At 39.5% G+C, this 16,392-nt stretch overlaps 1 protein-coding gene across 1 annotated transcript in view; it reads right to left on the reverse strand.

Moving 5' to 3' along the window:
* Positions 1 to 10,007: 10,007 nt before the first annotated feature.
* NECTIN3 (nectin cell adhesion molecule 3) overlaps positions 10,008 to 16,392 on the reverse strand; it is a 121,503-nt gene continuing 115,118 nt past the window's right edge. The window contains exons 8-9 of the mRNA XM_047792882.1: positions 11,090 to 11,152; positions 10,008 to 10,302 (exon numbers count right to left, since the gene is read on the reverse strand). Of these exons, the coding sequence (XP_047648838.1) occupies positions 10,123 to 10,302; positions 11,090 to 11,152 (243 nt within the window). The 3' untranslated portion in view covers positions 10,008 to 10,122. The remainder of the gene's footprint in view (positions 10,303 to 11,089; positions 11,153 to 16,392) is intronic.

The raw sequence follows: 16,392 nt of genomic DNA on the forward strand, positions 1-16,392 counted from the left end.
GGTGTTTATAAATTTTGGAGATTAATCCCTTGTCAGTCGATTCATTTGCAAGTATTTTCTCCCATCCTGTGGGCTGTATTTTCATTTTGTTTAGGGTTTCCTTTGCTGTGCAGAAACTTTTAAGTTTAATTAAGTCCCATTTGTTTATTTTTGTTTTTATTGTCATTACTTTAAGAGGTGGATCTGAGAAGATGTTGCTGTGGTTTATGTTGGAGAGTGTTTGGCCTATGATTTCCTCTAAGAGTTTTATAGTGTCTGGTCTTATATCTAGGTCTTTAATCCATTTGGAGTTTATTTTTGTGTATGGTGTTATGAAGTGTTCTAATTTCATTCTTTCCCATGTGGCTGTCCAGTTTTCCTAGCACCACTTATTGAACAGGCTGTCTTTTCTCCATTGTATATTCTTGCCTCCTTTGTCATAGATTAGTTGACTGTAGGTGCATGGGTTTAATTCTGGGCTTTATATCCTGTTCCACTGATCTATAGTTCTTTGAGCCAGTACCATGTGGTTTTGATGACTATGGCTTTGTAGTATACTCTGAAGTCAGGCAGCCTGATTCCTGCAGCTCCATTTTCCTTTTTCAGGATATGTTTGGCTATTCTGGGTCTTTTGTGCTTCCAAATAAACTTTAAAATATTTTGTTCGAGTTCTGTGAAAAATGTCCTTGGTTAGTTTTTAATCCAGCAAATTGATTTGTCAGTACCCTACCACATGTATTATTTTTAATATTCCACTTTTTTTTGTCTTTTTAGGGTTGCACTTGTGGCTTATGGAAGTTCCCAGGATAGGGGTCAAATTGGAACTGTAGTTGCCAGCCTACACTACAGTCACAGCAACACAGGATCTGAGCTGTGTCTTTGACCTACACAACAGCTCACAGCAACAACACTGGATCCTTAACCCACTGAGTGAGGCCAGGGAGCGAACCCATGTCCTCATGGATACTAGTTGGGTTTTTTACACTGAGCCACGATGGGAACTCCTTCCACATTTTCCTTTAAATGGCTCAAGCTTTCCTCTACATTCTTAAATATACAGAGTGTATTTATAATACTGTTTTAATGTATTTGTTTACTGATTCTACCCTCTAGGTCAGAGTTTGGCTAATAGTGGGTCATACCCAGCCTGCAATATGACCCACGAGGTCAAAAGGCCTTTACATTTTTAGTGGATTGTAGAAAACAAACCAACATCATTAGCAATCAGGAATATTCACATAAAAAGCTCAATGAGCTAGCCCTTCACACCTATAAGGATAGCTATAGTCACAAAGACAGTAACAGGTGTTGGTGAGGATATGGAGAAATTGGAACCCTCATACACTGTTGGTAAGAATATAAAATGGTGCAGCAGCCTTAGGAAATGATTTGGCAGTTCTCAAAATGTTAAGCCAGAATTTCCATATGATCCAGTAATTCCACTCCTAGGTATATATGGAGGAAAAATGAATACACATGTTCACACAAAAAGTTGTACATGAATAAATTGTAATTATTTCCAAAAAGTGAAAACAACTCAAATGTCCCTCAGCTGACAAATGGATAAAATGTTGCATATCTATATAATGGAATATTATTCGGCAATACAAAGAAATGAATGATAAATGCTACGGCATGTTTGAACCTTGAAAACATTATGCTAAGTGAAAGAGGCTTACCTATTATATGATTAGATTTATATGTAACATCTAGAAGAGGCATATTCACAGAGATAAAAAGCAGACTGGTGTTGCCAGGGACTGACAAGAAGAAGGGGGAGCAAAGGCAAGGAGCGGATGGGAGTGGGTTTCTTTCTCAAAAGAAATCTAAAATTGGTTTTGGTGATGATTGCATAACTCTCTGAATAGCTAAAAAGCATTGAGTTTTATACTTTTAAGAGGATGAATACTATGGTATCTCAATAAAATGTTTGTTTTAAAGTAGTTTCTAAATTTTGAGATTTCACAGACCAGTAAAACATCCATCCCTAAAACAAAATACAGGCATCCATCATAGATGTCAACTTTTTTTTTTAAAATAAGAACATTTAAAAAGTTACCATCTAGCACCAATACCATTTCAAAAAAGAAAGGAAATTTTAACACCTAAGGACTAATTCAGAACGAGAAATTCTCTAAGTAGAATACATTTAGTTTTGTTAAAAAGTATTAATTTTCACAAGCAATTACAATAATATGTAATTTGTCACACATTTAAAAACCATATCCCAATTTACTTTTTATATGTATCTTAATCATATTTGATTTATTGACAAAAATGAAAATGGGAAAGTTTAGTCGATAAAAACTTTATTCAAAACATATCAAGAACCACATAGTTCAAAACTGCAAAAATAAAAGACAATTTCTGGTAACTTAAAAATAAAGAGTATCTAAAAACAACCACATCAACACCTACTATTTATAATACAATCTCAAAACCAAAGATAATCTTCATATTTCTCACCACATTTGCACTAGAATCCTCCTTCTTAACCCACTATGTTGTTATGCAACCCTTTCAGTTTTAACACTTAAAATATGACTTGGGTATTTTCTGTATACTATTGATCTCTTCCCATACAGAAAAATAAAAATAGTTCAAATGACTAGAAACTAATTTTCATAATTAAAAAGAACAGATTAGTAAAACATTCCTTTTGAAAGCAATGGGCGAATTAGTAGTCTGAATTGAGCTACACAAGAACACATTTCTATCTGAGGACTCCCCAGATTATCCACTACACATTTATAAAGTACAGAATATTTGCAAGATGGTTTTCACCATTTATTTGTCAGGACTCCTAACTCCCAGGTGCTGTGAAATAGCAGAATTAACCTCAGTTGATACAGGGAGGACCAAGGCACATGGAGAGGTCTTGCCAGGGCTAGAGTGAGACCTCATTTACATTCTGACATCTTAAGTCCAGAGCCAGATGCCTCTTTCTGGAGGATCTTAATTTGTTTAGTGATGGACGTTACAACATGTAGAATTTGTTATGGGAGAATTAGTTTCGGCTCTGTAGCTAAAGAGTTCAGAGCATGGATAAGGTAGAGAAGACAATTTCAGCAAGAAAAGGGTTAATGGGAAGAAAGCTAAAACCAAGGTGAAGACTCTCTTCAGACAGAGATCACTTTTAAGAAATAAAAATAGCAAAAGGATAAGAAAAAAATAATAGCTATAGGATTTCTCTTTTCTAAGCCAAGGGGCTTTTATAAAATCATTTTAAAATGAAGACAACCCTCAAACATCTTATTTCCCCTCCTCCCTAAAGCCCTTGTGAGGTGGAGAGTACTGATTCATAGGCGTAAAACTGAGAAGTAAGGAAGTTAAGAGGTTAAGACCACATGCAGAGTGAATAGGCTGGAGCAGATGTTATGTCTTAAAGCACTGGCTTAGAAATAGAAACAGAAGGTAGAGGATAAACAGGAACTTTTCTGGATGGACAAGTGGAATAATCTAGGGATCCAGTGGCAATATCAGCTACTTAACTTTTTTTTTTTCTTTCTTGTTTTTACAAAGGACTTGGCATTTCAAGTACACAATGAAACCTAAGATGGCAAATGCTCTTCTGGGTTATGAAAACGCTCCGTTGAAGGGAATAGAGCAACAAGTTCTCATAAGGCCACATGAAAAGACAGAGGCATTAATGAGCCACAGTGTGGGTGTAAGTGCAAACGAATGCATTTAGCACAAAATACTGCTGCCTGTAGTTAAAATGTGATGGACATGAAGCCATCAGAATGACTTATGAGAGGAATTTAATTTAGCCTGATCAATTTATTAGGGTGTATTAAAAAAAAAAAAAAGCTGGTCGCTATTGGGAAGAATAATGAAAACCAAAACAACGGTGTCCATGCATTAGGGACTCATGTGGAACCCTGGGCTTTATAGACGCCCCCACCCGCCCCCACCCCCATCAGTTATTAAGTGACATTACAAAGGTTTGAAGTATATTCCTAACCTCTGGAAGAGACATGTAAAACATTTCATCATGAGTGTCTGACGTATTTGTAGCAGGATAGGCCACAGTTCTAAGCCAGCGTAGCAAATCCGATGTTCTGGATTCCCAATGGGGCTTTCCCTGGAGGTCTGGTCTAATTGACTTTCACAGTTCAATCCCATGCCACCATAATAAATACAACTGGTTTAGGCCATGCTAACAAGGGTCCTGCTGGGCCACAGGAGACCCTGAGGATAAACATTTTAAATGGGAATACTGGGAAAAACTTTAAGAAGGGAACTGTGCAGTCGCCCACCTCTAGATGGAGTAAAACATTGATACTATACCTCAGGAAGCTGGTCTTTATTTACTGAAGATTGTTTGGGATGGCAGTTATAATCTAGCAATAATTTCAAGTCCTTTAGTCTAGCTCCTTGGGTGGAAATGACATGCCTCCTGTGTAAATCTTGTACAAATGGCAACTATCAACAACACAGCTCCAGGATGAAAGCACTTACTGGACAGGGCCCTGCAGATCTTGAATTCACAGAGACATTGCTGTTTTTCGTAAATATTCACAACATCTGTTCCCCTGAAACTCTGGCATTTATCCCTACACCTCCCAGCAGGAGGTATCAGACATGGTATACAGCGAGAACTTTTTAGAAGCATGTAATTTGATATACATCATGGTCTTAGCTCCCAAACACTAATGAGAATATTTTAGGGAGTGGGCCAATGAAAGGGATTTGTTCCCAACCAATGGAATGGAGAGAATCTTTATTTATCAATGGTGGTTTCTCTTCTCCTCAAGATACAGAAGGAACTCCCACATCACGATCTTAACTGATGATGTTTAGTAAAAAGATGCTTAGTGTCATCTGAATTGTTGACATTCTCTTTTGTTCTACTCAGACTTTCAGACTTCCACGAACTGAAACGTGAGTAGAGAATAACTAACCTGATAATGGAAATACAGTCAAAATAAATCTATTATTTTATATATTTCAGCTGTCAAGGTAAATATGGCCTCTGTTCCTACCTCTAACCATTTTGCGGTGATAATGCTAAAGCAAAGAGAGTAAAATGGGCCTGAAATAGTGAGATGTTTGTAGATGTGAGGGTTCTTTTGTATATGAACTGCAAAATTTTTTCAACTGTGAATTTCAAGAGGGGCTCCCCCACCTTCCTCTCTCTCTTCCCCACCGCACCTCCCCACACACACCTGAGAAGGAAAAGGCTGTCACTAAGGAGAAGGGCTGGTGAGATTATTCAGCAGGTGGTTGACTTTAGAGCAGTGAATGGACCTCAGCCAAGCATGAGGGTGTGATAATGTGAGGATCCTTAAATTCTGTTACATTCTTCTATGTAATTTAAATTCTTCTGACATATGTTAATTGGTCTTAATATACACTCTAGGAGTGGTTAGTTAACATGTGAAGTTTCCCAGTTGGGAATACACCCTCCAAAGTTTGTTAGCATTTGAAAAACTCGAGTCACTTCAGAGGCTACTACCAGAGCATCAGAGACTGTGTTAATAAGTGATTATTTTTAGTGGTCAGATTAGTGGTGTTAGACAATGTGGATTGGCCCACATACCACAGGGCCCTCCATCCCTTCCACAAACAGGGCATAAAGCTCTAGCAAGTCCATTAGTCCCAGGATTCCTAGATTACTAACCTGTTCTGGGTCTAAAAGTTAAACAGGATCACATTGCCTGACACTGAATCTGCAGGAATATTATTGGATTCACCTCTACTAACCCTTTACATGAGATATTGTTGGGTTCTCTAAAAGAATAGGGTGGGGGCTTTTTCAAGCTAACATGACAGCTTGACTATTATAGAATGTCTATTCTGAGGCCTGCTGGTTTATATGCATGAATGACACAAAAGTTGGCTTAAAATCTGATTTTTGTGTAATGTACCACCTGGTAAGGTTAGGAGGAGGAGACCTACAGCCTTCATCTACCCCTACCTACTGAAGGCCACCAAAACCACGTTGTGATTGCAATTGACCAAAATTGGCCAAGTCCAGCTTACAACAATTTTTTTTTTTTTTGTCTTTTTAGGACCACACCCTCGGCTTATAGAGGTTCTCAGGCTAGAGGTCGAATTGGAGCTGTAGCTACTGGCCTACACCACAGCCACGGCAATGCAAGATCCAAGCCGCGTCTGTGACCCACAAAACCTACACCACAGCTCACAGCAACACTGGATCCTTAACCCACTGAGCAAGGCCAGGGATCAAATTTGCATCTTCATGGACACTGGTCAGGTTCATTAACCACTGAGCCAACAATTTTCTTTAATGGAGGAAACACAAATACCTTTTGGGGGCAATAAGATTAATCCAGGCATAGTTTACAGTTGAATAGGCTTGCAAACAGCAGTTTAACAGAAGAACTAGAAGCCCCCCATCCTCTTAAGAGGCCTGAAAAAGGCCCAAGGATAAAGAATGTTGCCAGTGAAGCACAGGAGCAAGAGAAAAACAAGCTTAGTCACAGGTGAGGGCCCTGACATTTGTACCTCACACCTTTTTTCCTCTTCTTCTGGCTTTCTATTAAAGCCAGCTTTCTTTTCAGCTGTCCACTCTCAGGGTGCTACTAACCCTGGGAGTTCAAAAAATGTGAAACAAACCCAAAAGGGCAATGAGTAAGTTGCAAAAGACTGAGATGCTGGCAGGGGTGCTGAGTTCAGGTTTAAAAATGCAACAATAATAGAGTCATAGGCATCTTCACTTGAAGAGCAATTACAATTTCCCATGCATTATTATCTATTTAACTCTCCCCACATTTCTGAGAGCCTGACAGGGAAGGTTTTATAATCTCTGCATGAAGATAGGGACAACTGATACCCTATATAGATTAAGGGATATGTCTAAATTTCCATGGCTAGAAATGGGTGAATGTGGGAGTAGAACCATTCTTCTGATCTTGGTATAATGTCTATTCTCTATGCCCCAGGGAATAAGAGGCTTGAGGAAATCTGCTGGATAGAAAGAATAGCATTAGGAGACCAGCACACTGCAGGAGAAAACTGCACAATGAAAAACACAATAGTGAATTGCAGACTACTGTGAGAGAGGAATTAGGAAATCATTCTCATAAGGGATGGACAAAGAAACAAGATTACCCCTATGAGTAAACAGACCATAACAAATTAATGAAGGGGCGAATTCTTTTACTTTATTTCTTTAGTGCATTTACTATGTGCATGTTATAAGGAGGCCTAGCATAGATAAGAATTTTATATGTCCTCAAGAGCATGGCCGTCATCAATTTTAGAACATAAAAGGCTGGGAAGAGGGAAACCCTCATAGAAGAGATAATAAATCACTGCCACTTAAGAATCAATCTAAATTCTTATCCCATTATGTCAGAGCAATCTTAAATGATGCAAAGGCTTTATTTTAGTGTGAGGTGCAAAGAACCTTGTGATCTGCTACTGCAATGATAATGCACATTCCTGGAGCTTGGGCCGCCTACAAAATGGGCAATGAAGAGCATGTGTTTAGATGGAGCATGCACACTCCCCCTTGCAACGCAAAGCTGCAACCATAAGTGGATAAGCACTCTGGGGATTTATTTCTGTTTTAGTGTGTTTTAATAAACCAGTTCAGGGAAGAGTATCTAGTATCAGCTGTGGCTTATCTCCTTAAGCTTCACTCACTGACCTTTAAGAGTCTACCTTCCAAATTTAAATGGCCATCGTCAAGTGGTCTAGGCTCCCAATTTAGAGATCAACAGGCTAATTTTGGATTGCATTTTTTGGTTGAGGGGGCTGGTTGATCAAAACCTTTTACAGCTCCTTTCTATTCCACTCAGTATTTAGAAGAGATGGGAGGCACCAGGATAAGCAACTATACAACCTCTGTGATCAGGGGCCTCTGTGTAAGGGGCCAACAGTTATAAAAATCCACCAGTTTGTTAAAGAAATATCCTAGCTGACAGAGAAGAAAAGAGGATATTGAGGATGTTGAGAGGGGCATTTACTTCCTGAGATTTCTTTTCTGTAACTACACCAAGAATCTTAAAAATTGCAATCGTGGGTTCTTGCCGGTAGGGAGGGTGGAAGACAGGTCCAAGGGCTCTGAAACTCAGCACTCCCTCATCTCTTCAGAGTGCAAATAAAGACCTCTCTACTGCCCCGTAGGTCCAGGGTACACTTTTGTTAACACGAATTCAACAACCTGCTTCCCAGCAGGACCTAAGAAACCATCCCTAGTGTAGGACGTTTTTAAAGCTCACCAAAGGAGGCAGTGCTCCACAGTGTCTCTTCCCCTGTAATACCCAATATTTATAAAACACTTCCTTACCAAGGAGAGCTCTGACTAAAGTCATCCTTCTGTTGGAAAATAATTTCAAGGATCCCCTCACCTTCGGTTACATTAACTCACTGATGGGATTCCAAGTAATAAAGTCAGGTAACATCTTTCTGTGTCAGCTCGCTAGCAAGGGCAGTGAACCGATTCTGAGGTAGCACCGTGTACAGCAATGATGGTCCTTGGAATTCACCCTTTGATCCCATGTAACTGTGGTCTTTTACAGAATTGTTGGTCACCCAGATAATGGGGAGATGTATTACTACTGTAGAACAACTTAGATAATTTGACTGACCAAGCATTGCCATTAAAAAAAAAAAGGAAACAAACACCCAGGCGAGGACTAGAGCCAGCACATGAGTCATATCTTTGGCATCCTATTAGAAACCTATGTTAATATTATCCCGTACCCTCAAAGCTTAGGTTGGAAATGTGTATTATTTTAGCACTTAATATCACTCTTTCCTAAGACATGGCAAGTCTGCAGTGTGTTTTTTATCTGCGACAGACCCATGGTCTTCCAGAACACATAGTAAAGCAAGGCTTTACTTAAGATGTGAGGGAGAATGACAGATATCTGAATGTGGACCTGTGCTTTCTCCTCTGCTTACCCCACAATAATTGTTGCCTTCAAGCTCAGTGAGGGCAAGTTGGCAAAGGGAAGTGAGAAAACTCCACATAGATGTTATCAGGCACACCTGTCTGCTAGCAGGTGTTGCAGGATACACTGGTAAGCCAGTCACTGTATTACTTGTGTTTTAGCATCTCTTTACTTACTGTTGACCAGGTTAAGAAGGGGAGGTGGGATCAAGGACCACATGTGGGTTTCTGCACATATGCCATATTAAAGTGGCTTTCCCCCCCAGCTGTTCAAATTTTCTACCTGGGTTTTAAGAACAGGAGTTCATGGTGATTTTCCAGCAGGCTTTTCTGAGGTAGATAAAACTTGGACAACAATGGTTTAAAGAATGCAAAGGGTAGCTGAAGGCTGTATGGATGGGATTAGTTTGAAAGAAATTTCAGTGGTGAAAGCTGAGCCTGTCATACACAACGCCAAAGAAAAAAGGGAAAAGGCTCAAGGCTGTCCACCATTTAGACAGGGCTTTTAGAATTTAATAGCTGGAAAATAGGCTAATCTGGTTTATAAAGAACAGGACTGTGGGAACAATGACCAAGTAAGAGAAGAACCTTGGTTAGCACACAGCTACTCAAGACTAGGTTGATAATAGCAAGAAATATGCATCCCTCAGGACCTCAGTGAGCAAGAAAAAAATGCATATTACAATATCACAAGCAAACAATAGGCTTGGAGGTTTCAGCTGCCTCTTGTTATTTTGGGATAAACAACAAACTTTACCTCTTTCCTCAGGCCTCCTGTTTGTACACAGGTTTTGTAATTGTATGAAGTATGTTGAGAAAAGCCGAATCTCAACTAAATAATTAGTGAGATGGATTCTGAGCTCTTTACTGCCTGTTTGAGTTGCAGATGAACAAGCTGGTCTGCCTGAGACCCAGCGAGGTTACTACTTCCATATGGGGCCTTTTTTTGTGGCGAATCACTGCTGTCATCACAGGCACATGCTCTACTTTTAAAAGAACATGCCACTGTAGGCCAACTGTTAGTAGTTAAACACTATCATCACAGAAACACACAAAGCCAAAGTCAAGTTCATGAACACAGCTGGTGGTTTACAAACTCTTAACGGGGGAGGGGGGAAGAAATTCACTATGGGCTCCAAGTCATTCACAACTTCCGAGACACTTAGACTGGGATTGTTTTATAGGAGAGAGAATAAAATCATACCTATTGGCCCAGTTCCTCTCCCCAGTCTAAAGAATAAACATTTGTTAGAACACCCATGGGAGAAAGAGGGTGATCACACGTAATGTTCCCGCGGGTTGATGTAGACTCGCTCCGGGTCATGGTTGGGATGACGTTTGCCAGGGCTCAAGTCTGGGGAGCACATCTGATTGTAGAGGGGGTACATCTGCTGAATCCCATCTTCTTCCCCTGGATTCTCATCTTCATAGTCAAATCGCCTACTCTTCAGTCCATTCTAAAAATTCAAACATTGCTTACATTAGCAGAGCAGCTGTTTGCATGTTTTCTAGCTCTTGTGTAAAAACAGGCAAGAAGAGAATTCATTACAGTCTGTGTTGATTCCTTATCCCACCAGCCATTGAAGGGCAGGGTGAAGTTCAACAACTTGTCATTTTCCAGTCATTTTTGCTCCTAATACCTGAACAAGAGGGGTGACATCTCCTAAATAGAAAACTGTGACTAATTTCAGGTTTTGGCATTTGGCATCAGGATCAGCTAAGGTAAGCTGTAGAAAAAGTTGTGAGCTTCAGGAGTCTCTTGGCAAGGCTCAAGCTTGGAATCCATGCATGAAAAAAATACAGAGAATTAAATCAAACAACTAAAACAAAACCAAAAGAAGCCTTGGGACTCAGCACTGGGGAATTAGGGAAGAGCACAGCGAAATGAACTGGTAGTTGACTGCATGCCCAACACAGCTGAGAATAAGAAATGCTGTCGAAAATACCTTCCTATCTTGACCTTTCTTCCTTGCTTGACTCTAGGTCACAGCTGACACCATAAAGTGACCCTCTGATGCTCTGTGGTGTCTCTGGTACTAATCCTCTGTCAGGTTATTGGTTTCATAAAACTTGATTACTTCTAAGAGGAATAAGCAAGCTCAAGGACTTCACAAAATCACGCTACAGATGCTCTAAGCTGAGGTGAATAAAATGAAATCTCAGGTAACTACAATGGTATTTTAATAAACATGGTGGCCACCGGCTCCATCTGGGCTGATCCCACCACAGGACTGTGTTACTTACAGAGTGCTGGAGACTGCCAGCCTCTCTTTCCTTGAACTGAGTCTGCAGAGGCAAGTGTTCAGTCTGGAAGGAGAAGAGAGAAAAAGACATGCATTTTATTTATTTTTTTTAACGATTTTTATTTTTTCCATTATAGCTGGTTTACGGCATCCTGTCAATTTTCTACAGTACAGCAAAGGGACTCAGTCACACATACCCATATACATTCTTTTTCTCACATTATGCTCCATCATTAGTGACTAGATACAAAAGCACCGAACACATGATCAAACAGGTTGACCAGGACTAATGACTCCCATTTTTTATTTTTTGTCTTTTTTTTTTTTTTTTTTTTTTTAAGGGCTGCACTCACAACATATGGAAGTTCCCAGGCGAGGGGCTGAATTGGAGTTGTAGCTGCCGGCCTATCCCAGAGCCAGAGCAACGCTGGATCCTTAACCCACTGAGCGAGGCCAGGGATCGAATCTGAGTCTTCATGGATACTCGTTACCACTGAGCCAAGAAGGGAACTCCCAAAACTCCTATTTTTAAAAGAGCCAATCATGTCTTGTTAAATGTCTGCCAACTATGCAAAATGTTCCACATGAGAATGGGAAAAGCGACTACATTTCTTGAGATCTTCTCTCTCTTTCCTGGCTCCAGACTTCTTGTAGCAGAAAGAAAATATACAGAATAACTGCTCTCACGCAAACTTGTTTATGTCTTGCTTGAGGGAGCCCTCAGCACAGGTCTCTTGCCTTTTCTCAGTGAAAGAGTCTACTAGTTCATATTGGCTGAAAGTGGTCTGGGGTACTAATGAAAGGTGGTTTTGTTTTTATCTACGTATGAATAAAAGTCAGCTTTCTCTTCCTGCTGACACTCCCTATCCCCCAATCCCACACAAATCATAACGGAGAATCATTGTTTTTAAACTTTACCCAAAGAAGAATCTTTCTCAGCTTCCCTCTGGTTTATAAGCACATACTTCCCTTCGGTCCCAAGTTCAAACGTCATTTCCTTCAGGAAGCCGAGCACAAGACCTTCAGGGAGAGCTACTCTCCTTTCTGTGCTTTCATAGCATGTGTTCCACAACTATTTATTTGCTTATCTTCTTCACTAGATGGAGGATGCTGGTTGGAGTATTTTACAAACACCATCCCCCTTATTTCACCTTTACAATAATTCTATAAAAACTCATGTCTTTATTTTACAGATGACCAAAACTGAGGCTCAGAGTGGTTAAAGCAAGGTGTCTCCAGTTACACGCTGGCAAGTGGTGGATGCTTTGTTCGAATCCTAATCCTATATTTTTTTTATCCCCTGCTTCTAGCACTGAGTGCATGGAAAATAGATGTTCAATAAATATAATAAAAGAATGTCTGAAAGGCCAGCATGTAGGCATATCTGTCAACAAGCTCTCCATTTCACTGCCTTTGCTTATGCTGTCCTTTTGGTCTAGAAAGATGCCTCTTAGCCTCTGGCACTTGAAATACTACCCATTTTGGCCTGACATCATTTTTTTTTTTTATACCAGGCTTTTCCACACTACTCATCAAAGTTAATTTATTTACTCCCACTTTTGCTATTGTTCCTGTTTATACCTTGGTTACAGCATACATCATGATCTGTCTGTCTCATAGTTCCTAATGCCTCTATCTTTCAACCCCAGCAAACAGAAAACCTTTTCTGTCTATCCTCCTCCATCCTCACTCCCCCAGCCTATGGTTCTGAACTAGTAAGAAGTCAATAGCTAACTAATACCTTTACTGAAATCTCAGCTATCAATTCTTGATATCCCATGTCATATGTCATGTTATCCAAACTGTAAGATATCTGTGACAAATTTCTTCTCCAGTCATATTCTGTATGATTCTAGGGTGCTTTCCACATGACCAGTTGATACTGACAGTACACTCTGGTAAAAGCCCAAGGCAGGGTCTGCTTCATGGACCAGTCACACCAGGCCTTGTGATCAGAAGGTCACACTTTGGGTTCAGTGTTTTGTGGTTGTCATAGCACATTTTATTGTGAATCTGTGTTTTTTAAGTGACAAAGGGACAAAGGAGCATGCCTTAGGGACCTGTAGTCTCAGCCCAAGGGTGCCCTGCCTCCTGTTGCTTGTCTGATTGGGTTCTTGGCTGCCACCACCCTGACCCTCCCATCTTCCCCTCCCTGCCCTGTCCAGTGATGGCTGCTGCCCCCTGCCCTGGCAGGGGCCTGAGTGCTGGTGCAGGGAGGGGTCAGGTCAGGAGTGCATGCCTTCCACATTGTGGCATATCTGGCAGGCGCTGGAGGATACCTCTCAGTGGGGCCAAGCCTCTCACTCATGTCTGTCTAGGAGCCTACTATTGCCATCTCAACCTTCTTAATTTTTAAACAAGGGGACCTGCATTTTTGCTTTGACTGGGAGCCCAACAAAGTAAGCAGTTGGCCCTGATCAAGAAAAACAGACACAGAAAAATATACTTAAATTAAAATTAGCATTTTCTTTTGTTTCTATGCTCTTTTAGACAAGCCATGGCTTTATGAGTAACAATAACATTGCTACCCTTTTCTCATGGCCTGAGATATAAAGTCAGCCAGAAGTGGTACACTTGAAAATATTGGACAAAAAAAGAAAGTTCCTAGGACTGAAGAGAAAGAAATGGTGCCTGGACACTGAGTAATCTTCACTTGCACTGACTGGCAATGAGCAGATGTTAGGTTCTGTTTCTCTAACCTGTATAATAATCCTTCATCAGTAAATCACTACACCTCACATGAGCCCATGAATTTTGTAATACAACAGTTAACCACATTCTTTATATAGACAGACGTCCTAGGGATGGCCCTGTGTTAGAGATCGGGGCTGTGGAAGAGCATGCTGGAGCTGTGTCTGCATTGTGTGGCCACCTAGCTTCTGACAAGATACATAGGAACTTAATTTAATCTAATGGTGGCTGGTACACATGCTCTCTTTCTGCTGGTCCATAAACTACTTGAAATGCTGTATTATTCTAACTTAAAAAAAAAAAGTTAATCACCAGTCTTGCATGATACCTTACAAATGTTTGGTGCCTGACAGATAAAAACTGAATTAACCTAGAATACTTTAACTGATGGATAAATGACATATATTATTCTATTACTCTTATATTTTTTTTCCCAGAAAGCCCTGGGATACTGTGAATCTCTAATACACATTTTGATTGCCCTACTTATATGTACTATCTTGTAACAATTTCTATTGAGCTACAACCCAAATTCACTTTCCTGATTTACTAAAGTTATGTAGACTTTTATTTCTGTCTTCCAAAACGTCTTCCAACACTAGTTTTTCCAGTTGTACTAAATATTATCTTAATAATTATTTTTACTTTCTCTAACTTAACATACAAACAGAGGAGTTCCCATCGTGGCTCAGCAGTTAACGAATCTGACTAGCATCCATGAGGATGCAGGTTCAATCCCTGGCCTTGCTCAGTGGTTTAAGGGTCCGGCACTGCTGTGAGCTGTGGTGTAATTTGCAGACATGGCTTGGATTCTGCGTTGCTGTGGCTGTAGCGTAGGCCAGCAGCTACAGCTCCAATTGGACTCCTAGCCTGGGAACCTCCATAGGCCATGAGTGAGGCCCTAAAAAGCAAAATAAATAAATAAATAAAATTTAAAAATAAACCAAAACCTCCATGTTTTACTGTGTTATATCTTAACATGTTTCCACGTAAATACCTTCAAATCTTATAAACAGAGGTTTTAGAGTTACTAAGGTTTATTTTCAGTGATGACAGAACCAAGATTTCAAGTTGCTATTGTCAGGAAGTCTGTGATAACCCTGGACATTCTGCTCCCTTAGGCAGTGGAAAAATCTCAAACTAGAGTTACGTTTGGAACTATTATCCCTGCTACCAGATTGGAGTCCTTCTATCTTGTTTCATAATTTCATCCTCAAAATGCTCTGTGCTTCCTTCTTTAGAACCATGTCTCCTTTTTGCCTAGACTCTACCATTGTGATCTATAAGCCCTAAACATTATTCTTTTTAAACACATTTTTCTACCTTCCCAAATTTTCCCTAACATGCTCCCTCCAATTCCTTGTCCCAAATGACATCTGCCTTGTCCAGAATTTTCTCAATCCTGGAAGAAGCAGAACTCCTTCTAAGTATGGCAAATCACTCCCACATCTCCAAGAACTTCCACATTGTTCTCTTATTTCTCAATTTTCTTACTCTCTCTTTTATTTAAAATTTTTTTGCCACGGATCCCTTCCTCTTAGCATGTAAACATATTCAAGCATCTGCCATCTTAGGAGATAAATGAAAAGATAATATCTATTAAAAATTCAACCTCTTAAACTCTAAAAGGTCATTAACTTACCTCTTAAAACCTCAACTTAACAAGATACCTAAAAGTTGCTAAGGTTGTGAGTAAAGATAAACTGAGCACTCCACCACCTCACACCTAGTGTGTAACTTGTCTCTCCTCCACTGATACTTTCTCAATTCAAGCATCTGCTAAGCTTCCATGTCACATCCTTGGGTAACTTTCCACTGACACTTAGAGTACACCAGACATAGCCAAATATTTTAGTGTGCAAAAGCAGAAAATCTCAGAGTATATGAAGTATGAATAAATAAAAAATGTATTACTAAACTATGATTCTACCTCAACTGTGTCTTGAAAGACAAAAAGTCCTTTTCATAGAGAAACTTCAGGCCCTGATAGAGGCACTAGTAAATTCTATCAAACATTTAAAGGATCAATACGACCCTTAAATTCTTTCTGCAAATTGAGAAAAGAAAATGCTCTGTAATGCTTTTATGAGATTAACATCACCCTGATACCAAAAGCAAAGATATTTCCAAAAAAACTAAAGATTTTTTAAAATTCATTATATTCTAAAATATTTAGCCAAAACAGCCCTTAACAATTGAATGACCAAACAAATTACGGTGCAATCATTAAGTGGAATACTACTCAGCAATGAAATGAAATTTATTCATGCAACAACATGGATCTCAAAAACATTATGCTAAAAAAATTACATATGAAAAAGCACAGTTATTCCCTCTATATGAAGTTATTTTTAAAAAGCATATGACTAAGACATTGGGATAAAAATCACATTAATGGTTGCCAGAGGTTTTGAGAAGGAGTGGTCACGGTGGAGGGTATATATCAGAAATTTTCCAGGTGATAGAAACTGAGGTAGTGGTTATAGGAACATATACATTTGGCAAAGCTTATCAAGCTGCACACTTAAAATGGGCCATGTTATTATGTCAATTGTATCTCAATAAAGTTGAGTTAAAAAAAAAAAAAGCTTATACCAATACATAAAGAATGGA

Source organism: Phacochoerus africanus, chromosome 1 (genome assembly GCF_016906955.1).
Source record: "Phacochoerus africanus isolate WHEZ1 chromosome 1, ROS_Pafr_v1, whole genome shotgun sequence".
In the NCBI taxonomy this organism is placed as follows: Eukaryota; Metazoa; Chordata; class Mammalia; order Artiodactyla; family Suidae; genus Phacochoerus; species Phacochoerus africanus.